The 26091-nt window shown below is 36.7% G+C and overlaps 1 protein-coding gene across 5 annotated transcripts in view; it reads left to right on the top strand.

Moving 5' to 3' along the window:
• Positions 1-26091, top strand: part of zdhhc14 (zinc finger DHHC-type palmitoyltransferase 14) — a 305204-nt gene that overhangs the window by 135456 nt on the left and 143657 nt on the right. For 3 of the 5 annotated variants that reach the window (XM_039748139.1, XM_039748137.1, XM_039748135.1), the window contains exon 2: positions 4903-5075. In XM_039748139.1, the coding sequence (XP_039604073.1) occupies positions 4903-5075 (173 nt within the window). The remainder of the gene's footprint in view (positions 1-4902; positions 5076-26091) is intronic. The other 2 variants (XM_039748138.1, XM_039748136.1) reach the window with 1 other exon arrangement.

Genomic DNA, 26091 nt, shown 5'->3' with positions numbered 1-26091 from the left:
GGCACTTTTGCAGAACATGCATTACAAACAGCGAGTGAATCATCTTTCTCTGACACGCAATAGAAAGCCCACACGGAGGAATTCACCGCCATGTTTTCCAGTGTGTTGTCTTGCAGACAGATCTGTGACGTCACTTACATGCGACAGAAGCTTGCAGGATGGGCGGGGGCGAGGAGCCGAGAGCATAGTAGGGGGAGAAAACAGTCGGGCAAGTGTACAATTTGAGGGTTTTATTATCGGTCCATTTTATCGGTGGATTTTTCATTATCGGAATTATCTGTATGACGTCATAATTGTCTATTATCGGCCGATAATTATCTGTGGCCGATATTATCATGCATCCCTATAAACAACTGTACTATATGTTTGAAAGAATGGAAGCAATGAAAGAAATTATCAAATCACCAGTGAGAAGCTCAGGCATGTCCACTTGGCAATACCTGGTCCATATTTAGTCTCCTGCACTTAAAAGCCATTTATGTGTTTACTGTGCTTACTGTGTTTACTTCTGTCATGTTCCTTGTTGTATAGGAATATATACTGATGTCAGAGCCACTTAATAGGGTGCCATCTCTCTAGCATCTTGTGGGAATACAACATAGCATGCCTCCAACAGTCTGCCTGCTAAGTCACCCTGCTTCACCTTGCCTGTGTATAAACGTGTGGGCAAAAGTAGGTTTACAGTTCTGAGTATGAGGAAAAAAGAGTTTATTCTTGTATTATTACTTATTTATTAATTATTGTATAATTTATTTGTATTATTTGTCTCAAATTTGTCTTCTTGTTCTTATTAATATTATTATTATTTTGTGTCCTTACTTAGCAAATAGACTACAAGAATATGTAAGTAATGAAGGCTGGCAATTTAAATACTTTTGAGTTAATAAAGTGATTGTAATAATCATAACCTGCATGTCTGTAAACCTACTTTTATCTGCCCCCTTATATATTTATTTATATTCATATTTATATTTATATGTTTTTCCCTTCCCTAAGGTATCTAAATGTTAAATTTCAGTATTTTTGTACCTATCTCTATTCATAATGACTTAAATCCAAATAATACATTACCAGAGTGAAAGTCTATGTTGGAAGACTAAGCTACTGTCAGCATCAAATATATTTATCCCTAAGCCACCATTAGCACATATTCCTGCTAAGTCTCTGACAAAGTGTAAAAGTGCTCCAGAGCTTCTTCTCAGCATGGATTGATTAGGGAGGGAAGATTTTTTCAGGTTACCAGTGCATTTTTAGAAAACAAGACAATCATCTGTCTTGCCTTCTTGTAGTTTAGACCTCTTGAAAGACTTAAAATGTCACTGCTAACTACTGTTCACTTTTGTTTGTATGAAACTGGCAAAGCCGCTCGTTTCTCTGAATGTCTGGTCACCGATTCATTGTCCATCATGCTGGTAAAGGCTGTAACGTACTTTCATTACCTCCAGCCGAATTTACATCTTTCAAAATGTTGCTTCCAGAGTCTTGAAGTATAATGTATTCTTTCAGATTGCTTAGCTGCATTTGCATTTCATCTGTTTCAGAACAGAGTCTAGTGGAGGATTCAATATAAAGAACTTTCAGATTGTACCCTAATAAAGAATTATCTATATAAAATAACAAATTATTAATATACACATTTAAAAGCTTTAAAATATATGAGAATATTATAATAATCAAGTCAACTGAAGTTCACTACACAACGAAACAACTCGGGATCCCGGTTTGCAACTTCCCAGGCAAAGACACGCGGTTCAGTCCCACCCTCCGGAAATGACCCTCTATCTGCCACAGCCAGGTGTTACTTGGGGGATCCCTTGGCTTGGTCCAGCCACTCAGATCCCCAACAATGAGATTCTTATGAGCCGGATCACCCATGGGGAAACGTGCCACATGGCCGTAGTGTCGTAACTGACATTCCCTCACAATGCAGGTAATGTACCCAAGGATTTTCCAGAGAGACACAGTACCAAAGGAGTCCAGTCTTCATCTCAGGTCACTGGATAGCGTCCATGTCTCACAACCATATAGCAAGACAGGAAGCACCAGGACTCTAAAGACTTGGACCTTCGTCCTTTTTCATAAATGTCGGGAGCGCCACACACCCCTTTCCATTGACCTCATGACCCCCCATGCTCTCCCAATCAGTCAACTGACTTCATAGGAAGAGTCACCAGAAACAAGGTAAGTAAACCTCTCGACAAGGTTGATACTCTCTCCTCAGACAGACACATTGCTGATAGCTGTGCCCAAGAGATCATTAAAGGCCTGGATTTTGGTTTTTATCCAGGACCCTCACAAGCCCAGACACTCAGACTCCTCGTTCAGTCTCTCGAGTGCTCCGATCAGAGCCTCCATTGACTCCTTGAAGATCACAGTATCATCAGCAAAGTCAAGATCCGTGAATCTTTCTTCACCAACAGATGCCCCACAGCCGCTGGACCCCATGACCTTGCCCAACACCCAGTCCATACAAGCATTGAACAGAGTAGGAGCAAGAACACACCCCGATGAACCCTAGAATCAACTGGAAAAAACACAGAGGTCCTGCCTCCACTCTGCACAGCACTCACAGTACCAGTGTACAGGCTAGCCATGATATCCAGCAGCCTCGAGAGGATCCCGCGAATCCTCAGGATGTCCCACAAGGCAGTTCGATCAACAGAGTCAAACACTTTGAGAAAATTGACAAAGCCTGCAAAGAAACTCTGCCGATATTCCCATTTGCGGTCCATGAAAACCCTCAGTGCCAGGATGCGTCCTTCTCAGTTCCCAGTACAGACCAGAATTGCCATTGAGCCGTGCGCTTCAACTCCTCTTAATGATATCCAGGGTGCCCTGCGAGATGAAACACCTCCTTCTGGAAACACCGGTAACACCAGCACAACCCTCAGCAACCTTCAGGGTCTTGTCACGGAAGGTCTCCCACATCACATTAGGATCGGCAGTTGTACCCGAATCTGAAAGTTCCTCACACAAGCTGCATGCAAACTCATTAGAAACAGCCTGGTGTTGGAGTTTGGCCAAGTCCAAGCTCATTTTCCTAGTAGGTGGTAATCTACTGGACCTAAGCTGGATCCTAAGAGTAGCAACAACAAGTCTGTGGTCAGAATTCACAAACTGGGAGCTTCTGTAGACCTTGCATTTCTGCAAGAGCCCCCAGTGTCTGCCCATGAGGATGTGATCGATCTCCTTCACCGCACCACCAGTATTGGAGTACCAAGTCCAACGATGCGGTTCAGGGCGCTAGATCAGGTCTGTTGGGGATTGGAAATAGTGTAGTGCTGAGGCGTCGCCCACTGCACGGCAGCACTCGGGTCCCAGTTTGAGGTGGCCCATACGGGTGGGCGCATTATAATAATATATGCAGAAAAATGCTATAGTTGCCAAGTATAGTAGTTAACTAATTGGACTCCTGAAACCTTGAAAATCAAAATTGTGGTAGGTCCTGTACATAACTTTTAAAAATATGTTACTAGTTGTGCGAGAGAGTATCGTAAGAGCCTACAGACAGTTGGAGCCTAACACAGGTGTTATTTCTTGATCTGGTCTCAGTGATGTTGAGGAGTATGAATGTGGATAGCAGATCATAATGGAGATTTATGGTACTATGATACTGACAGTTCTCAAGGTGCAGAGAATCACTGCTTTACCCTTAAAAGTATGTGTATGTGTAATGTGTGCCTTTCATACTTTTAGGTAACTGGGACTACTGTACTATGGCAGTGTAATATTTTGGTTCATGGCACGCAGTTGCCTTAATCTGCACAGTGAAATAGCCATTTTAGTGCTGCACACACACACTGTTCTTAAGTGTGTGTCATGAAAGAGGCAGTTCAATGTGATATTAGTCAGAAGTACAGGTGGCATGGCTTTTGCTTGTGGACTCCTTATCAGTATATGATCTAGTATGTCTACTTATTGTGTGCATATTGTAACAAAAGTCGCTATATTGGAGCCTGACCCAACACAGATAGACATGGGAGGCACACTGATAAAACAAATAAATGTTTTATTTCTGTTTGTTCGCCTGGGGGCAACGCCTTCCCCATTCCCACAGGCACAACACAAGCACCAAACTTAATTCTCTTTCTCTTCTTCTTTCTCCACCACTCCTCTCTGGCAAGCTTTGTCTTGCGACTCTGGCTCCCGAGTGGTGGCTGATGGCTCCTTTTATAAAGACCCCAGAAGTGCTTCAGGTGCTTGATTGCCAATTTCCGGCTGCACTTCCGGGTCTGGTGAAAACACTGCCTATAAGGGCTCAGCAGCTCCTGCTGCAGCACCCCCTGGTGGTACCTGCGGATTCCAACAGGGCTGCACCAAACTCCAACTCCCATGAAGCCCTGCGGGAGTCCAGGGGGGTTGGCATCTAATGTCTCAGGGGAGGTATTGGGTAGCCCATGCTTGCTCCCCCGGAACATATACTGAAGGGATGTCCTGGCCAGGCAAGGGCCCCAGCCATCTGCCAAAATATTTTAACTGATAATATTCCACATAGTTATTTTATTATATATTTCATATTACCAGAGTAAGATTTCAGTGATAAGCCAACTCTGGAGCACTGACAGGACCCCCTGATTATCACAGAGTATTTCACACACTGGCTATAACTATATATACTGTAGCTGTGAAAAGTTCTGGCACTATTATTTGCTACAAAGAAAATAATCTGGTTGAATTGCTGCTTTATTCTATAACAGAGTAAGAGAAGTATGAAAAGTACTGCTATATATATATATTTCTGAATTGGAACCCACCAATCTCAGAAGAAATCATTCTTAGTGGCTGTCAATAAGTGCTTATTTTTAATTTCCTGATGCAGAAAGTACAGCCAAGTATGCAGTCAGTTTCCTTTTACAGCCTTATTTAATTTTTTTCATAATTACCTCTGTTTTACTTCTGCAGTTGTCCATACTTGGCAGCGAACATTACACCTGCTATTCCTGTTGTTGGAGGTATTCTGTTCTTCTTTGTGATGGGGACACTCCTTAGGACGAGCTTCAGTGATCCTGGGGTCCTTCCACGAGCCACACCTGATGAAGCAGCAGACCTGGAAAGACAAATAGGTAACGGGGAAGGTCTGTCTTTTGTCCTTTTCATGTATTTGTTTTGTGTGCTATCTGTTGTCCATTTTTGCTGTTTAAATGTTTTTAATATTTGTGTTTTTGGCTAATAATACGCTAACTAGTGTTATGCGAAATGTGTTATGTGTTATACTTCACAACATGCCTGCTTTTCATTGACACATGTGGTTATCTCAAACAGCATGATTACAATGGATGATTTATTTTCTATATGCAGACTTTCCTTAGATGACATAATATTTCTGAATTTAATCCTTTTCTATTGGCTGTCAGTGCTGTGATGATTTATATGCATTCATAGTTCTTTTACCTTACAGTGACAAATTAAAATTACTGAGCCAACATATGTTAGACCAAACTATGTTACATCTGTTTAGCTGTCAAATGGCTAGGTATACATTATAGTTGAAAAAAGTGTTAAGAAAACAATAAGTCAACTGATACATGAGTATAAGCATTTCTTTATAAGGCACACATTAGTCTCCATCAAAACAACATCAGCTGAAAATACTTTGTGCTGCAAAACATCAGCTGTGTCCAAGTGGATGTGGGGCACACAAAGTGCACTGGAGGAAAAGTCATTAAAAATAAAGTTGTTTTGAGGTGAATGGGTGATGTAATGCTTTTATCAGTGTCATGCACTCCAATATTAAATAATATGTATAAAAAGAAAGAAGTATGTTTTGGGGAACATTCCACCCTTTTATGATGTTGCTATTCATATTCAGTTAACGTAATCATTAAGTTAAGCAATGAAAAGCACAGAAAAAAAAACATTTTCAACTATATATTATTAGCACCTGAAAGAGTAGCTGTTCTGTATCAAGTGTCCTGGTTTTGAATGCCATGTGCCATGCATGTTCTGCATGTGTATGCATGGGTTTTCTTCCTGGAACTTCGTTTTTTCTCCCCCACATTCTAAAGGCACGCAGGTTTTAGTAATTTGGGTTTCCAAATTGTTGCCCGAGTAAGAAAATGTCACACCCGGAAGTGCTGGGGGGAGGAAGACTGGGGACACCCGGAGTGCTTCCAGGTGCACAGCCGGCACTTCTGCCACACAGGGCAGTGTCCGTGCAGGAGTGTCGAGAAGCACCTGGAGCCCATCCAGGCTTGCATAAAAGGGGCCACCTCCCTCCATTCAAAGGCTGGAGTCGGGTGGAAGAGGACAGAGCTCGCAGGAGAGGAGTGGAGGCGGACCAGAAACAGTTAAAGGCATAGTGTGAAGGCCTGGACTTGAGGGGTGATTGGTGCTGCGGCACTGGGTTTTGTGCACTCTATTGTAAATATTATAGTGTAAATAAACGTGTGTGGTTTAAAAACATCATGACTACCTGTCTGTGTCCGGGCTGTACCCCACAGTATACGGTATATTGGTACCAGAGAAACTTACAGAATATTAATGGCATACTTATGAACTGGAGTGATAAAGTTAAACTTCCAGTTAAGTAATTGTACAAGAGCAAATCAAATATATGAATTAATAAGGAAAAATGCAAAAATAGAGTGAGATAGTGTCAACCATTACCAATGCAAACAGTTTGAATTACAGAGTATAACAGATGCAAATGAAAAATACAAAAGGAAAGCAAAAGATAATGTCATGCCTTTGGACAATAAAATAATGTACAACAGAAGCAATCTTAATATATAAAAACAGAAGTAAAGACTGAATGTTGAGAGTATCTTAATTTTTATAACGTGTGGAAATATATTTTCTATGATTTGGTAGTTTTGTAATAATAGAATTTTGTATAAGAAAATAAATAAGATCAAGATTAAAAAAATATAAATGTGGACTTGCTGCCATCTGCACTGTTCCTTTTTATTATTTAACTGGACATAAAACATTACGATAAACCATACATCAATTGCAAAAATAAGTGTAAAATTGGCACTAAGATAGTCCTTTCTGACTATCTGACTAAACACAAAAAATTGTCATTTTTTTCCAATTAACTTTTCTAAAGGTTGAATCATGGCCATGTGACTCATCTATTAGTTCAAGTTTGTTGTCATGTGGACATAGTGCATGGTACCAACACTATATTGCAATTAAATTCTTACTTATGTATCTATCTCCTTAGAACAGTAAATATAACACAATACCAACAAAGTCAAACAAACACAAAAAAGTACACAAAAACAGTTCTTCCTTAGTCTGTCTGCTAATAGGCCAATAATTTATTGCTAGTAAGTCAAAGACTCATTTATAAAGTCAAGACAGTAGCTGCAATACATTTATAAAATTAATATATCAAATGTGCAGGTTTTCTTTTGCATTATTTTTGATTTAGTCACCTAAGTTATTAACATACTGTCCCATGCTTTTTTGTCAAACCCTGTCTCGGACACATTCAGTTTAATTAACAGTAGAGGATGTGAATGTACAACCTTAAACATTTAGAACTGTGACACTCAAATCACTGAGTGTTATTTGCATATTATGCTGGTTCTTCTGATATACCTTCAGACTCAGCCCATCATAAATGCAAAACATGACTTTTTTTTAAATAATTAAAACATGAGTAATTGAAGGGTATGAATTTATTTGTCTAAGACCTGGCCAACTAAACAGTGTTTGTAATTTGTTAAAAATGATGTTCTGACATTGGGTCTGTCATTAGTGAACATGCAACTATTCTGACGTACTATTACAGTGCAACAAGGTATAACTTAATACAATTGCAATAATACAAAATGTACATTGAGCATAAAGTGAATAGGATTGACTCAGTAATATTTATTCAGGAAGATTCCCAAAATTGTTAGAAAGCAATTTAAAGAGACTTGGCGGTTTTCATGGTAATAATTAGTCTTTAGACTTAAATTAAATACTGAGAATGTCAGGGATTCTCTAAAGTACTGAAAATCCTGCCTCTTGTAGTATTGCGACTTGAAATCTTAATAAGACCTGAACTTTGTGTTTGCAATATGCTCTGTGAAGTATAGGCAATACATTCTATAAGGAAAGGGATCTAAACTATTCATATCTTTATAAAGCTAAACAAAACTAAGTTTTCTGTGACCTGTGTATTAAGAGACCAACTTAACCTACCAATATTCTTAAGCACATTTTTGTAATGTGGAAAAATGACATAAATGTCACAGATAACAGCTATGCATCATGCAGATTCAGCCAAATTAATCTGTGTTTCCTTGAAAGGTGCTGCTTTGGATCAGCTGGAGGTGATATAAACTAACAGAGCAACTGAGGCAGCACTTCTTACATAATGGAGAGACTGCTCATCTGTTGAACAGATGTTTTTATTTTCTTGATTTTTTGCCTTGGTTGATGAAATCCATTTTTCATAATAAACATTCAGAGTAACTTTAGCACTGTTGAGGTCAGACTGAAAATACTTTGCATTTAAACCTTTTATTTAAAAACCAAGATGGAGAAAGGTTCAATTACTGACAAGTGCAACATCAGAGCAGCTCAGTAAATATATTTTTTGAATGGATTTGAAAAATTAGTTCACCATCCTTCCATCAATCCATTTTTTGAACCTATTTTGTTTTTTTCAGGGACATTCCCTTAAACAGGATATCAGTCTGCATCACAACACACTCAATTATACTAGACCAATATTGAGTCACTAATTATCTTAATAATCATGTTTTTAGAATGTTTAATGAAACCTGACTACTCAAATAAAATCTGTTGTGCAAAACTTGAAGATACCACACAGGAAGTAGTCCCTCTCACACATTCAGACTATTCCAGGAGTTTTCTTCTTAATTCAAAAATCATGTGTGAATGAAAACATAACTCAGTACCACAACAAAGTTTTCTACAGTGTGACCTAAAATGATTTTCTTTGAGTTTTATATACTAAAAACACCAAAATTTAATATGAACTATAAACTTTGGATGACTGTTATATACAACATCTCAGATCATACCACTCATATCACTAACTATCTTCCAGACTTGAACTGTTTTGTGTGATTGCTGTTGAGTCAAAATATTTTAAAGTCAGTCTGTGAAATGTGTACAAACCATTGTACTTTTCTAAAATAGTTAGCCAGAGAGTGTTGCGAGTCTAATGAAAGTACCTTGTGATCTGGCTGGGAACTGAACAAAGATCCCTAGATCTAAGCACTATCCACTGTACTACTGCCGCTTCCTTTTCACATACCTTTGTTAATCAAGCAAACTAACACATCTTAAGGCTTTGCAGTAAAAAGAGTATATATATGAGTTAAATATCATTCAATCTGTATTAATTGTGTATACAACAAATCTTGAGTATTATTGTTTTGAGACATCAAAATATTGTAAATATCCGTTCATTAAAAACTCTGACTACATTCTTTATTGTGAAAATCAGATTGTGGCCACATTAATGTAGGAAAAATCAAACATTCAGCCTCATTAAATACTGTATATTATTTTTTCAAAGTTTTATTATATCAGATAAGATAAGCCTATTCTTGCTTTTCACTCTGGAGACGACATCACTGAACTACAAGTTCACTTTTTAAATCTAATACAGCATTAGTAATGCAGAGATATATTAACACACTAACTGAAAAAAGAACAAGTTCACTTTTTATATCTAATTTAACACTTTATTCAGAAACTCTGTATATGAGCACATTAATTTAAAACTGAAATAAAGAAAACATGCTTGTTTATTTTAATAGAATTTTCTATTCTTTATCAGTTTACAGTTTCTTACTCTTTTTCATTAAAGAACAAAAATTAAATTTAATATATTTCTTAATAGTATAGATTACGTGCAGTCTACTTGCTTCAGAACAGTTCAAGGTCTGGTGTGCTTGAGCGCTGAGTGAAATTGCATGACTTGTAAAGTTTACATCCAACATTCATCTGTCAATTGTCATGAAACTCCCCATCACACTAGAATCTACCTAACCCGTGAAGTATAGCAAATCTGCTTTTTCTTCCTATAAATTCACATAATCACTGACATACAGTATGTAATGGCTACCTCATCCATACACACAGTTGAATGTCTTTTTTCCTGACGTCTACAAAGTCCAAATTGTCATCCTTCATTAACAATCTTTTGCATCTGACCTCTATTCATTACTAGCAAATGTTAACTGTATTTCATTTAATTGATCTGAACCCTGTTCGAGACAACATTTATATTAAAGCATATCTAAATCTAAATTATTTGAATTTCTCATAGACTCTGTGATAGGCTTTTAAGGAATTTATTTTTAAAAATGCTATACTTTCTATGCTACACTTCCCATTTATTACCACAATTGCACTTCATTGTTTTATATAAGCCTTGTACTTGTAAGAACTAGAAAGAAATATAATCTGCCAGGAGCTGAAAATGTATTCACAAATGAGAAAGCTGCATTCTTAGAGTTTTGATGTTATTGTTTTGTAGCAGTATTTTTAAAAAGCCCATTTAAAATTATTTGGAAATTATACAGATTCATCTCAGTGTAATTGCCTTAAATCTGCTGAGCACTCCCAGCTATGAACAATGAAGTTAAAATGTATCCTATCTAATGGTTTTTGTTCTTCATTGTCTTTGTCTTTATACAAAAATGTTTTTAACACAACTTAAGCTATATTTGACCTCTGCAGCAAAACTATACTGTACATGTTTTTTTGTTTTTTTTTACTGGACTATTACTGTATTATTTTCAAGTTTGCTAATTCAGTTCTAGTGTTTAGAATGTTTTGCTCTTTCCTATGAAGAGTACACAGACAGATGTAAAAGGGAAATTTTGAAATTCTAATTTGCTTAATATAAAATCATGACTTTGTCAATTGAGAGAAACAAATCAATAAATGAATGAATCTTTATTTTTTATAACATCATTCATTGAGAGTGGTGCAGTGGTTAGTGCTGCTGTCTGTGTACATTTTACATGTTTTCTCCATGTCAACATTCTGTTTACTACATTGCAAAGATTAGGTTAGTATGGGTCTCAAAAATCGGCCTAATTGAATGTGTCCTACAGTAGACTGGCACTCCATTCAGAAATGAATCCTGACAGAATCTTGATGCTGTTCCAGCCACTGTAAGTCTGAATTGATAGATGGGTAGATATTAATAGTGTTCACCATTATAAGATCATTTACATGAGAAATAATATTACAGTAGAAAAGACAGCACTTATGTGATTTATTTCCAGGTGTTGAATAGGTAAATATTGTTTTTCTTTTTATATTTGAATCCTGGGCATTGCACTGTAATTTTATATTTCTGCAAATTTGCAGTTCAGAATAGCACATAAAATCCTGAAAATGGGCTCAAGGGGTTAACCTGCACTTTCCCACAGCCAGGAGCATAGCATTCTGACTCCAAAAAATAAGCAGGAAACTGTGCTTAATGGCAGAGGATATTGTACATCCTGGTATGCTTGTGACTAAAGTAAAGTTCAGAGTCAAAACGTTTTTGATGTGGAAGGCATTATTTGCTACAATTCTTGGGTAGTGAAATGTGTCCTGTTTATATGAAAGTAATAATTTGTCTACAACAAAATCTTATTCTACATTATTCAGATATTTTCCAATAGTGGAGTATAAATAACTATATTTCAAAAATTGTAGAGAAAGGAAGAATTGATGGCCAAAACAACCTGAAGAAGAACATTCACAAATGAGAAGTGTGCTTGCTTTGTATTATTGCCATGAATAATTTCAAATAAAGTGCCAGCAGAACTAGTAAATAATTAATCAGTATTAGATAGCAGCTCTGTTGTGTTGCAAGGAATGTCGTAAACTGAAGGCAGGGATCCAGGGCATTGACAAATTCCAAGTTATTTTTTATTTTACAAGGAATGGAATATCTAAAAATAAGCCTTATAAATAATGGTATACATATCACCAATAGTTTACATAGTTGAGTCATGGTATGCTAAGCTTAGGCTTAATTTGTGCCAAATGAAATAACAGAACAGATCATGAGCACAATTTGTTCCACATCTGTTTAGACACTGGAATATCAAAGCTGATATATGAATGAGGTGCATTATATTAAAAATAAATATATGCAAATTGTCTGTTCAGCCCCTGCCTATTTAGAGAGAGGTAAACATCCTCTTAACAAGAGGATTGGTGTTTGAAGTATTCCAGATGTTTGTCCAGTAACATACACATTCTTCTCATAGTTGCTAAGAACCCAGGCATTGCAATGGATTATAATGTATTGTACCTTCTAAGGACTTTTTGACTCTTTTTACTTAGTTTTTGGCCTAAAGATTATTTTTTAGCATTATAACCTAATGACCTCATGTGAATACCTTCCTAACTGCCAATGATTTCAATGGCAGGTTGTTGTATACATAAAGTAAAGTTATGTAGTCTTGTGTTTTAATTTAGTGGTCAATTGCTTATAAGGTCTTGTGCACTTTTCACTTGATTTGGCCAATTTTTGCAACCCAGCATTGTAACGCTTGTTTAAAAAACAGATTCCAGCTGATGTTGACTTGATTATAGCATGTTTTCCTCATTTGTAAGTTACTTTCACTAAAAGCATTTGCTAAATGAATAAATGCAATTAATACCAGAAGTGGGACAATTTATTATATTTATGGGAGAGAACCTTGTTGAAAATTCCAGCTGTTGTTAGCCACAGTACCACATTGGATCTGTAGAGCATAAATAAATATTTAAAACTTAAGTGCCTCTTGGGAATGTCATTCCTCTTTAGTTTATTTCTAGATACATTACTTTTTGTTTTCCTTGCTTGCATTTTTTACTTTTAAAGAAACAAAGATCATTTGACTTACCTGGTATGGCTTGAAGCAGCTGAAGAAATGAGTTGGTGTTGCAGAAGTTAACATCAGCTTTGATGGTACATTAAGATTTAACCTATGTGTGCAGTTGTACTGCTGTTTCATTAATGTTTACTTTATTTGGCATCTGTTTTGCCATCAGGAGTTGCTACAGGATGAGTAAAAGTGGAAATATACAAAATATACAAGCTGCAATAACCTCTCAAGGTAAATTTGAAACAGTAAATCAATCAGTAATCAAAATCACACAGAATTTCTCTCTTACTAACTTTTTTAAATGTTAGTTTTTCAAATTTCAGAAATTTATACAGTGATCCTTACTTAACACATCTCAACTAAAATTGAACTTTCTTAATAAACTTTCTTGAATAATAAGTGTACCAATTTTCAATAAAATCAATCCCCTGAAAGTGGAGATGTTTCATGTAGACCGAGACATTACAATAGTAGTAGGTGCTTTTGTATTATATACCTATAAAGTGTGTCTTTAGCAGTTTTTTTAACATAACTAACAGTATTAGCTATATGCTGTATCTGTATGTAATATATGTTCTGTTCATAAAGTACGCTATAATTTCAGTGAATAAAAACAAAATATACACTTCACCTGTTCTTTTATTCTTCACTCTCAGAACATTAAGCACTTATGTGGTGGAAAAATCTTAGATTATAATAATATAGGAGAAGTAAGATTGTTTAAAGTCTCATAGACAAAAGTTTTGTCACACACGTGTATAGTGGGCAACTTCAAGGCTCTGAAATGTGTTTACATTTTCTCCTTTCAGTTAAAGTTCTTGTCGCTGTACTTTGAACTACATGCAGTCGATTTGCCTTTTCTTGGTAGCCCTGATAAGACTGCGTTAAATAGTCTAGTTGACTAAAAACAAAAGTAATGATATAAAACATTTACCTTTTTCCATGTTTCTTAAACACAGTTTCAATAATATGGTTAATAGGTGATTTAAAATTTAGCTCTTATTCCGCAATTACATCTATATCTTGTCTCTAGCTTGATTTGTAAATGTCACATGGTTAAATGTTTTTTTAAGATAATTTACTTTTTTCTTACTACTGGTAAAAACAACAATATGTTTTTTCCTTTTTAAATTTAAGGAAATTACTGCTTATGAATTCTATAATGCTAGTATTAAATGTGGTACAGGTATTGGCACGAGTACAGTGAAATTCTTATTTACTTGTCTAACCAACAAGCTACATGGCACCATAATAAACAAGAAATACATTCAAATGCATAATTCTATTTTACTTAATAGAAAACACAAAGTTGCTCACCTTAGGTCAGGGATATTCAATTACAAATTCAGCTTGGTCTGATTTTCAAACCAAGAAATTTAGCTCTGCCATAGATTTTCAGCAGCAGGTAATAAAAATAATTAAACCAACACAAATGAATGTATTGAAAATCAAGTAATGTTTATTCATTGTTTCCCATTTAAATTTGGTTACTGACACCAGCACATCAAAAAGTGCATTAAAGAAACAATAACAAAGCTATAACTGAACAGAATCTGCCGTAGTAGCAATGTTTTTTTCCACTTTTGAAATAAAACAAATACACTTTTTGGTCATAGTTGACTTTGGCATATATCAAAGTACATAAAACAAAATAGTGCACAGTATTAGCAATAACATTTGTTTCCGTTTTTTAAATAAAATAAATATTTTAGTCATATATGACCAAGGCATAGTACAAAATAAATAAAATCAAAAAAGTGCAGAGTATTAGTAGTAAAATTGGTTTCCCTAATGAAATAAAATATTTTGGTCATATATGATGCAGGCACATCACCAAGTGGATTTAACAGAATAAAAAAATACTTAAGATAGCTTTGTGATAACAGTAACTAACACACATGAATACAATGTCTACTGCACACTGAGGGAACATAGGTTCATATTAAATAACCACATTTGTGATTAGCAGTCCCTTTATTTGTAAAGTTAGTTTGAGGTACTGTTATTTTCCTACTTCCATTATTTCTATCCTGCTCTGCATGTGTATGCGTCTGAAGGTTGTAAGCATGACGTGCTTATCCGTTTCACAGGAAATGAAAGTGTCTTTGTCTCTCTTCAAAAGATCAAGTCTCGTCCCCGGGAAAAAGTCTCGTCTCATCAAGTTTTTTTTTTTTATGATAGAGAGATATGGTGCTTCACTCACTACACAAAATGCTTTGTAAACTCCCCGCAGTGATCTTCTTATTGTGAAAAAGTGGTGCTATCATTATGCCACCTGAGTAGGCATATAGTACTGCATAATATTATGATTGATAGTTCAAAATTTCAAACATAGAATTTATGAAGTCTAAGAATATTAACGGCAGGTTTATAATGAGCTCAACATTCTACAAAAAAGTTATGTAGTCCCGCAAAGCAATCTGTGCTTAATAATTTAATTGAGTTTTTAAAAAAATCAAAAGCTTTTTGCTTGTTTTCATCAAATGCAGTCATTCTAATTTGTTCTTTGTTTTGAGTGTCAGTGACTGATTGTCATCAGCCATGAATCCCCTGGATTGAATCATGTGAGTGGAGGGCCAACAAATCATATGAAGAGAAGTGCAGAGACAGTGCTTGTCAGTAACAATGCTCTTAATCGGAGTAACAATTAGATTAATTTATGAAAGCCCACGTTCGCACGCATTTGATAAAACTGGAATATAACTAAGACTCAGCACACAAGTGATAATAGAATCATTTAATATGTACCTGCTATCATGTCAGAAGTATCATCATAAAAAATAAATAAATAAATCAGTGTATCATAGACTACTACTGCCACTTCCAGACACAGAACAGTTCGCTGCACTGTGGGGTGATTGTTGCTAGGCTACACAAAGTGTTATATTCATAGGCTGTACTACTGTAAGAATTTATGTAGGAATTTCTGAAGGCTCACAAAATGTGTTTTTCTCGCTTTTTCTCTGTGTTTCTGATGAGACCACGTGCTGGGCCAGTGTGCTACTTGGAGGTTGCTTCTGAACCACATGTGCCTGTGACCACCATTTGAATAGGCCAGCCTGAGGTATAACTCCTTATTGGTAAAGTCAGATGTATTTCAAGATTTGGAAAATTCAGGTAACAAAGTTATAGCTGAATTATCTCACTGGAACTTACTACACAGCATAAGGTTTAGTTCGAATAGCTTTTAAGCATCCTTAGAATAAGACATTGAATTAGAGCATTAAGAACTTTGGTTCCATCTGTTGCTCTAGACAGATATAGCTATGCTTCATCTGCATAATTTTGGTACTTTACGTTATCTTTGGAAATAATCTGATCCTAACAGAAACATTCAAAGTGAAAATTATAAAGAACCTAGAACTTATTTTTGCGATACACTACACATAATGTCATGTATTTCTGATGCACAGTTACCAAGACTTTCAAAGAATTTTCTTCCAGCTACATTGACTGAAGTAATTTTAAAGCACTGCCAAAATGGCCTACTCTGTTGAAAAAAGTTGCTAGTGAGACTGCTAACATATACAGTATTAGTTGCATTGCTTATATCTAAGAGAACATGGACTACTATATTTGCATTAGCATTAAGCCATTTACTAATCTACTAGGATTAGATTTCTAAAGTGACTGGTACTTTTCAGAAAGACAATTTCATTCAGACATCCATTAACTATTAAAAAAAACTTTTATTTCTAGAATTTTGCTTAAAAGAAGTAGTTTTGAGTTTGAATATTGTCCAAAATATAACAAAGTTTTTTTCTTAAACAGAAACTTGACTGCAGCACTATTTAAATAATCTGGAAATATGCCAGGTTCAGTTGATCAGTTAACTGTACTCTTGATTAAATAGTTCTAAGACTTCTTTGACTTCTTTTGGAGCATCACCAGATGGATGTGGTAAACTCTAGTTTCCAAGAAGTCATGTTAAAATTCTCACTAATGTGATACCAAAATGATTAAGTGAAGTGTCTTTCTCTACTCGTATTTCACATAGCCAATGATATGTGCTCTTCTCTGAGGTGTGTTTCAGTGGAAGATTCACACATTACTTAAATTACTTATGCAAGTAAAATAAACTGCTCAAAAAATTAAAGGAACACTTTGAAAATGGATCAGATCTCAATGGGAAAAAAATCATGTTGGATATCTATACTGATATGGATTGGGTAATGTGTTAGGAATAAAAGGATGTCACATCATTTGATGGAAATAAAAATTATCAACCTACAGAGGGGCTGAATTCAGAGACACCCCAAAAAATCAAAGTGAAAAAATGATGCGGCAGGCTAGTCCATTTTGCCAAAATTTCTTTACAGCAACTCAAAATCATACTCAGTAGTTTGTTTGGCCCCCACATGCTTGTATACGTGCCTGACAAAGTCGGGGCATGCTCCTAATGAGACGACGGATGGTATACTGGGGGCCAGTCAATGGTATCAATTCCTTCATCCTCCAGGAACTGCCTGCATACTCTCGCCACATGATGCTGGCCGTTGTCGTGCACCAGGAGGAACCCAGGACCCACTGCACCAACATAGGTTCTGTCAGTGGGTCCAAGAAGTTCATCCTGATACCCAGTGACAGTCAAGGTGATGTTGCTTAGCCTGTAGAGGTCTGTGTGTCCCTCCATGGATATGCCTCACCAGGTCATCACTGACCCACCACCAAACTGGTCATACTGAACGATGTTACAGGCAGCATAACATTCTCTGCAGCTTCTCCAGACACTTTCACATCTGTCACATGTGCTCAGGATGAACCTGCTCACATCTGTGAAAAGCACAGTGTGCCCGTGGTGGACCTGCCAATTCTGGTATTCTGTGGCAAATGCCAATCGAGCTCCAAGGTGGTGGGCAGTGAGCACAGTGCCTACTAGAGGACATTGGGCCCATGAGGCCACGCTCATGAAGTCTGTTTGTGATTGTTTGGTCAGAGACATTCACACCAACGGCCTGCTGGAGGTCATTTTGTAGGGCTCTACCAGTGCTCATCCTGTTCCTCCTTGCCCAAAGGAGCAGATACCAGTCCTGCTGATGGGTTAAGGACCTTCTACGGCCCTGTCCAGCTCTCCTAGAGTAACCTCCTGTGTTCTGGAATCTCCTCCATACCCTTGAGACTGTTCTGGTTGATAGAGCAAACCTTCTGGCAATGGCACGTATTGATGTGCCATCCTGGAGAAGTTGGACTACCTGTGCAACCTTTGTAGGGTCCAGGTATCGCCTCATGCTACCAGTAGTAACACTGACCATAGCCAAATGCAAAATTAGTGATAAAACAGTCAAAAGATGAAGAAGGAAAAATGTCATTGGCCTCCACCTGTTAAACCATTCCTGTTTTGGGGGTTGTGTCATCGTTGCCCCTCTAGTGCACCTGTTATTAATTTTATTAACACCAAAGGAGCTAAAACTGGTTAACAACCCCTTCTGCTACTTAACTAATGAGATAAATATCCCAGGCGTTTCATTGACTTGATGCTTCACTCTGATTAAAAAGTGATCCTTTAATTTTTAGCAGTATATTTCCAAAAAATTACACGATTACATCAAATAAAATAAGTATTTGGTTTTCATTTGTTTTTATCAAATGCAATTGTTTTTTTTTTTAATTTGCTTTTTCCATATTTGTTGCAGGTTCTTTTGTAATCTTATTCCTTCTATTGATTAAGTTCCTAACTGTCAGAACCAGTCCCACTTCATTTCTTGCATATTTTTGACACTACTGTATGAAACCTGACTGGTAATCTGATACTGAAAAGATTCCTACTATTCAAAAATTCTCATCAAATTCTCACTAATATTTCATTAAAACACTAAATAACAAAATCACAAACACCTATCCATCCAGGTTTAAATCTGCTTTACAGATTTGAGGGCTGAAGATAAACATTGATGTACAAAATAAAGGTGAAACTGGGCTGCACTGAGAGAGAGAAACTTGCCTGTAATTTCTGAGCAAAGTATTATGCTGCAGCTTAACATGGTTGTGTCCTATTTCCTTGCTTAAAAATTGTGTACTCACAATGATACACTACTTCAAGAAACAATAGGTGACAGGCCGTCACTGGAGGATAAGATGCAATATGAGGTAACAATACATAAGGGCATGTGCATAATAGAGAGTAAGGATCAGATGTGGTAGAAGTAGTTTGCTTCTTCTTGAAAAGTTATGGGACAGACCTCTGATTATTTAGGAGGGATCTCTGACTTCTATCTAGATAGAAGGAAGAACATCTTTGTGGGGAAAAAAATGTCTGAAGATACTATGCCTGGCTTCTGGAGGTATCTTGAACCTAGGAAAAGATACATGGGACCACATCAGCCTTCTCTACAATCAGGAAGTTATGTAAATACCATGGAGGAGTGCCTAAGGAAACCATGGGATGGGGTTGGGAAGTTGCCTCACAGCCAGAAAATGGCAAAGAGTGGTAGGACTAGGACAAACCCTAATTTATTAGTGAAAGAGAGGCCATGGTCTAGAGAGGGAGAATGAGGGAAAGGTGGGAACTGAGTAACAAAGTGCTGTGGTTTAGTACTGTTGTGGGCAAGCATGCATTAAAAAAACCTTCCCATCAGGGACAGGGGTGCATCAGCCATAAGGGATGGCACAGGGATGGTACAGGTGTTAATATTTTCTTTTGTACTTTATTTTACTGCCTCTGTTATTTTCTAACATATGTGTTTTATTCTTGTAATAAAGTGACCTCTTTCACATTAATCTTCGTTTGGGGGGATGCTATTTGAGTACTCCTTTACCATTATGAGGATTTTTTTTCATATCACTACTTGTTAAGTTTGAAACTTGTATTCTTTTCCTGTCTCTTTACCAAAAATACATTATTAAATTTTTTTAATAGAAAATATGAGCTTACCTTCTTTACTCCATTCTCCTATTTTTATACTTTGTGGCAGTAGGGGGCAGTAGTGCACCCTCGAACCCTCAGGTACAACTCCGGAGACCAGGTTACAGTCCAAGACTCTTTTTATTTTCTCTCAGTGCACCAAGCACCTTCCACACTACTCATTCACTACAACTACACACAATAACCTCTCCTCCTCGCCCAGACACTTTGCTCCTCTCCCACCCAGCACAGCTCAGTGTCTGGACTGAGGCACCGTCCTTTTATAGCCCCTGACCCGGAGGTGTTCCTGTCCCAGCAGTCCACAGTTCCCTATTCCTTCCGGGTCAGGGCAATCAGTCTTTTACTTCACCCCGGGAGCACGCCATTCCTTCCCGTCACGTGACTGTGACGTACTCCCGGGTCATAGGGCACAACAGATCCCACAAGTCCTCCCACAGCGACTCCTGGTGGTCCCCAAGGTATCCAGCAGGGCTGTGTATAAACACTACAAAGTCCATAAGGCCCTGCTGGACCTCGGGGCACGATCCTGGTGTCGGGAGAGCTCCTCCTGTCGGCCTGGGGGTGCGGACCGGCCTGGGAAGCCGGCAGTCTTCCACAACTTCATATTCATTTATGGTCCCATTTCCTAGATCCTTGTAAAAAAAAACAAAATGAAAACTCCAGGTTTATTTAAATATCAATGGTTTCTGACATAGGTAATGTACAGTGGGAGCCACGTCAAACAGCCGCCTGGAGCATGACAGATCCATGACAGGACCATGCACGATCCATGCACGGAATGTGATCCCCCGCGATGACGCAGTTAACGGTGCCCCGCCCCATAAACGCCCCCATGCGCTTTCTAAAAAGATGGTTGCAATGCTGTATAATCCCGCCACATGGAGCATTGACTGCTTCAGTTAACTGCAGTGTGGGAGTGAAGTGGAGTTTTAGAGTGGAAATAACAGATCGTTGTTTGGAACACACGCATTTCATGTTTGTTCCGTTTCTACAGTAATCTGTGTAAAAACATTGTTAAAACAGAAACGTTTTTTATATTCTACTAGTAGATGACAAAATGTAGGCATAAACTATATAATGTATGAAGCCTGAAGTATCAAAGAAATAATTTCACAAAAGATACAAATCTAACACAATTGCGCTTTTATTCAAAAATATAACTGCAGAAACAAAAAGCCACCTTAACATGCGACATTGACACCCGTTTATTATGACTGCCTCCGTAGCGCAATAGGATTAGCTCCCGAATGGGAATCAAAAGGTCGCGAGTTTGATCCTGCACCACTCCATTTTGAGAAGTAAACTGCTCTTAGTCTTACTATTTTAGAATAAAAACATACATTTGATTTCAGTCTGCAACAGCCGGTGTAATTTATGATTCCCCGCTGGAGAGAAAATTTATTTATTTTTAACCTTCGCCGTTCTGCCTGGCTGAACTCCCTGTCTATCTATATAGTAATAACAGTAATTTTATTATTATATAGGAGCTTCCCTGTCTGCCTATCATATAGTGCCTTTCCTTCCTACCTATCTATATATCTATCCCCTTAGCTGTTTTTTATATATCTATTATACAGTGCCTTCCCTGTTTATTTATATATCTAGTGCCTTCTCTGCCTGTCTGTCTGTCTGTCTGATTGCATATAGCGCTGAACTTACTGCTCTATACTATTCTATCCTCTGCATATCCTGGAGTACAAAAAAAACAGCACCATACAGCAACATGTGCGAACTGACAAGATCGGGGAAAAAACACGCGGTCACTGATTACAAACCACAAGATGAATGAAAGAGACAATATATGTGAAAACATCATCGCACTAATGCAATATTATTTGAAAACGAACAGCATCAGATCGGGTTTGAATATGCGCCCGATCTGACGCTGTTCGCTTTCAAATAATATTGCATGTACTTAACTATTTTAGAATAAAACATACATTTGATTTCAGTCAGTCTGTAAGAGCCAGTGTAAATGCATGATAATTGTAAAGGTTAGCTTTTTTTTTTAATTCAGTTCCATTCTCTCAGTTGCATTCATGATCCCCCATCTGACAATGCTGTTTTCACATAAAGACGCACTATAACTCAAATGTAATTTATTTGGAGACGCGCTATAGCTCGAATGTGATTTATTTGGAGACGCGCTATACTCGAATGTGATTTATTTTGAGACGCGATGTACTCGAATGTTATTTAAACAGGGAAGAAAGTACAATGTCAGGTGCTCATTCAGTGTAATAGGAACCATAGCACAGAGAGGTGTGTACACTGCAACAAGTACACATGTCGTGAATGTAGGAAGGGTGTGTGGGAATTGTTAATATTTGAATGTGATGATTTTATATAGCACGGATCGGAAATCAGCAGTTCTTAGCATTGCACCACGCAAGCTGTCGTATCAACTGTACTGTAACTTGCTTTATTTTTTCTTCACTTATAGTCTAGAATAAAAGTGCACTTGATTTTTATTCTTGTACACCAACAAATGTTCCTGTGTTTGAGTGACATGGGCATGCTCAAAAAAATAGACGTGTAATGCCACAAAAAGTGCACGCAGGCACTTCAGTTCGCAAGCATTGGTACGAGAATGCAGTCACAAGTACACTGCAGAGCTACAGCGCATCTTTATGTAAAAACAGCATTCTCAGATGGGGGGTAGGGAAGGATCCTGAACACGAATGAGAGAATGAAAAATGAATAAAAAAAAACTATCCTTTACAAGTATCATAAATTACACTGGCTGTTACACACTGAAATCAAATGCATGTTTTTATTCTAAAATAGTAAGAATAAGAGCAGTTTACTTCTCAAAACTGAATCGTGTGGGATCGAACTCATGACCTTTTGAATACTAGTCAGCGGCTGATACCATTAAACTACCGTGCTAGCTGTATGTGTCAATGTGGCATGCTAAGGCGGCTTTTTTCTGCAGTTATATTTTTGAATAAAAGCATACTTGTTCTGCTATATTTGTACCTTTTGTGAAAGTGTTTGATATTTGGACTTCAGGCTTCATACATTATATAGTTTATGCTTACATTTTGTCATTTACTACTACAATATGAAAAAAGTTTCTGTTTTAAAAATTTGTTTACACAGATTACTGTAGAAACGAAACACACGTGAAATGTGTGTATTCCAAATAACGATCTATTATTTCCACTCTAAAACTCCACTTCACTCCCAGATAATCAATCAAGGCATTAGCTGGGAGAAATTTGTGCACGTTCTAAGTCGGTGGGGGGATGGAATAGCCGGCTACTTGCAGCTTTTCTTTTATTAGCACATTTAGATTAACAAAAGACACTGGCGGAGAGGTGAACGGTTTTAAGAAGCGATTGACTAGTTTTGGAAGAATAAATTTTATTTCTAAAGTCGAGTGTGCGTGTTTTAATTGTTGGGGGATTGTTTGGGTATTTAAAAAAAACATTTACTTGAACCAACTACTTACAGTAAATGGGCAAAAAATGGGAGACGTCTTTGTTTTAAATAGTCAAAGAGTTGGGCTAATAATAATAATTGTTGTTATTAATATTATTACTGGTCATAGAAACAAATGAAAACAACAGTTAAACACTTGATCATATGTATCTGTGCTAGTTTGTGTTTGTGATTATGTGACCCATAAAATTTTTTTCTCAGTATAAATAATTTTTTGGGTTTTAAGAACTCCATCAAAAGAGCACAGACAAACTTAGAAGGTGAGAAACCTCAGTGGAGAATACTGACTATGACATGGTGCTAATTGCTCTGTGTGTGTTTTTTTGGCGGGGGAGGGGTTCTTTAGACCTGTCTGCGCAAATGTGTTTGTGTTAAAGCCAACGGAGAAATGCAGGAGCTCACACACACACACACCTCTCATGCACAAATGCTTTAACTGTTGTCTTGTAAATCGTTGATTAAACCTATGAACACAGCTGTTCAGCAGTCCTAAACACAAGCACATGGTCTATTTTTGTCCTTAATTAAAAGACATCAATACATTAATAATTAACACAAAGATAACATTGTTTATTTTGCTGAATAAGGTAATAAGCTATATTTAAAATAAAACAAACCAGGAAGTAAGTGTTACAGCCACAGATACAGACCCCCACTATAATAACATTCCTTCTAACAACTCTAAAAATAAAATTCCCATTAATTAAATTATGAAGGATAAAAGTAAATTCAAACAACAAAAAAGAAAATGTAATGTAAGTATGCAAAAACATGAGGTAACTATCCTTTAACTACCTATATGCTGCAAGAAGTATAACCACAGTGGTGATTCTTCCAACACTAGAACAATTGTCATGTATTTAGTATTTTCATTGCCTTAATTCTGAAACATCATAGTCTTTAAAACTGCTGAAAATATTTGCTGGTAATTGTAGAATTTGCTTATTAAGAATACAAACCATTGGTAGCATTATGTGCCATGAAACATTAGCAGCAGGATATTGGGTTTGTTATTATTTATTGAAGACAGCTTATAATTTCTTCCTTTTTCGAATTATGAAAGAATGTCCAGCAAATATCAAATTATGATATGGTAAATAATAGTATCTTAATAAACTATAATAAGAATAAATAATAAAGAATAAAAGTACCTTATTCACATCACAGTCTATTACACACTAATATAAACGAAGAACAATGCGAAAGGTTAGCATGCACAAGTATTTTTAGAAGAGTTGGAGGAAAGCATAGAAATACATATAATTACTACAATTATTGTCACAACAGCTGCAAAAAATAATCCATCCGAAGCAGTTGTCTTAAATATAATATGAAAGGGATTTTATATGAACATCTTCTTAATATAGCTACCAATTATTAACTATACTAAAAGCAAAATTCTATACATGTAAGCACAGGAAACTTGATTGTGTTGAGAGTAAAGAAAGCAGTGATTAATGTAGAAAGCCAAAGAAGCCAATTATTTCTTTGGGTTATACAGTATATGATGAGAGCTAAAATAAACCATTTATTTACAAAAAATCAAAATAAGTTATATCAAAAATAAGGCATCCTTGCATGTGTTTAAATTTGATGTCACTTAAATTATACAAATGTGAGTTACATTTTATTTGACCCAAAAATTTCAATCCACAATAACAAAGACTAAAGTTGTCAATTTCAAACATGTCACCAACTGGCCTCTGCAGGCTAGGAGGTTTATTTAGCTAAAAACACCACAAGGCTAGCTCTTTTAGTAGTCTTAATTTGGGGAATACAATTTTTTTGTTGTGTGGTCTGCTCTCTCCAGAAATTTTGTTCAAATTCTGCACACAATATTCCATTACAAGCAGCAAAAGTATCTGCATCCTTTACCGTACTACACAGTTGCAGATAGTAACTTAGAACTCAGAATAACTGATAGTGATTAAATATGGTGAAAATTGTGATAGTCATTAAATATGGTGAAAATTGTGCACATTTTCATTCTATCATTTATCATGTAGTAACAAATTTTAGTTGGAAATGAGATTAATCTGTTTGTCTCTGTTTATCCTCCATCATCAAAGAAATGTTGTATGTAAGGTAAATTGGTGATGAACTATAGGCCTAGTGGGAGGGTCTTGCAATGTCCTGGTTAATCATCCAGAGCTGATTGGTGTTTTGTACTCAGTTCTGCTGAAATAGTCTTTGGCCCCACAACCCAGAACTAGATTAATTTGTTTAAGAAGGAATTGTATACCTTTTAAAACCCAAATATTTCAAATAAAAATTGAAATTAACTATGGGGGTGGAATTTGAACAAACCTGTCTTGCTACTGTTAATGGGGCAGGCAGATTCTCCTCTGTCTTAATTGTAAATCCAGTGTTGCTATTTATGTTAGTGAACAATGGTTTTCATTCACTCATATTCTTATCCTGTTAATCCCAATCAGATATGCAGGATTTTCAGTTATGACATTGTAACATATTATATGAGTAATAGCAGGGCAAAAGAAACACAAGAGTTGAAGATTTATATACTGTGTATCCACCCTATGTTCCAGTGGGAAATTCTGAGCTGACAAGGTTTACCATGCAGTAGAAAATAAGCATTTGAAAGACCACAGATTTCATGTTTGGCGTAGGGATTCTAAGTGAATGAAAGACTGAAGGAGGTTCACAATTGGTACATGGAGCTATGACAGCAGCATGATAGAGGTAGGCATATACAGCAGAATTCTTATTTTAGGTACAAATTCAATGTTTCTTCATTTTTTGTTACTTTTATACACATCTGTCCATTTTGAAAGTTATATAATCCAGTTCAGTAGTCTGAAAGCAGAATCAGATGTGAGGCAGGAAGCACATCTGGATGGCCCAGTGCAAGACACACTGATTGATATAACCTCACTCATATTAGTCCAGTTTAGTGTCAGCAGTCAGCCTAACATGCACATATTCACAAATCGGGAGAAAAACCTGTGCAGACAAACAAAGAATATGCAAGCTCCACAT

Source organism: Polypterus senegalus, chromosome 3 (genome assembly GCF_016835505.1).
Source record: "Polypterus senegalus isolate Bchr_013 chromosome 3, ASM1683550v1, whole genome shotgun sequence".
Taxonomy (NCBI): Eukaryota; Metazoa; Chordata; class Cladistia; order Polypteriformes; family Polypteridae; genus Polypterus; species Polypterus senegalus.
The sequence above is the reverse complement of the archived record's forward strand: the minus strand, read 5'-3'. Positions and strand labels throughout refer to the sequence as shown.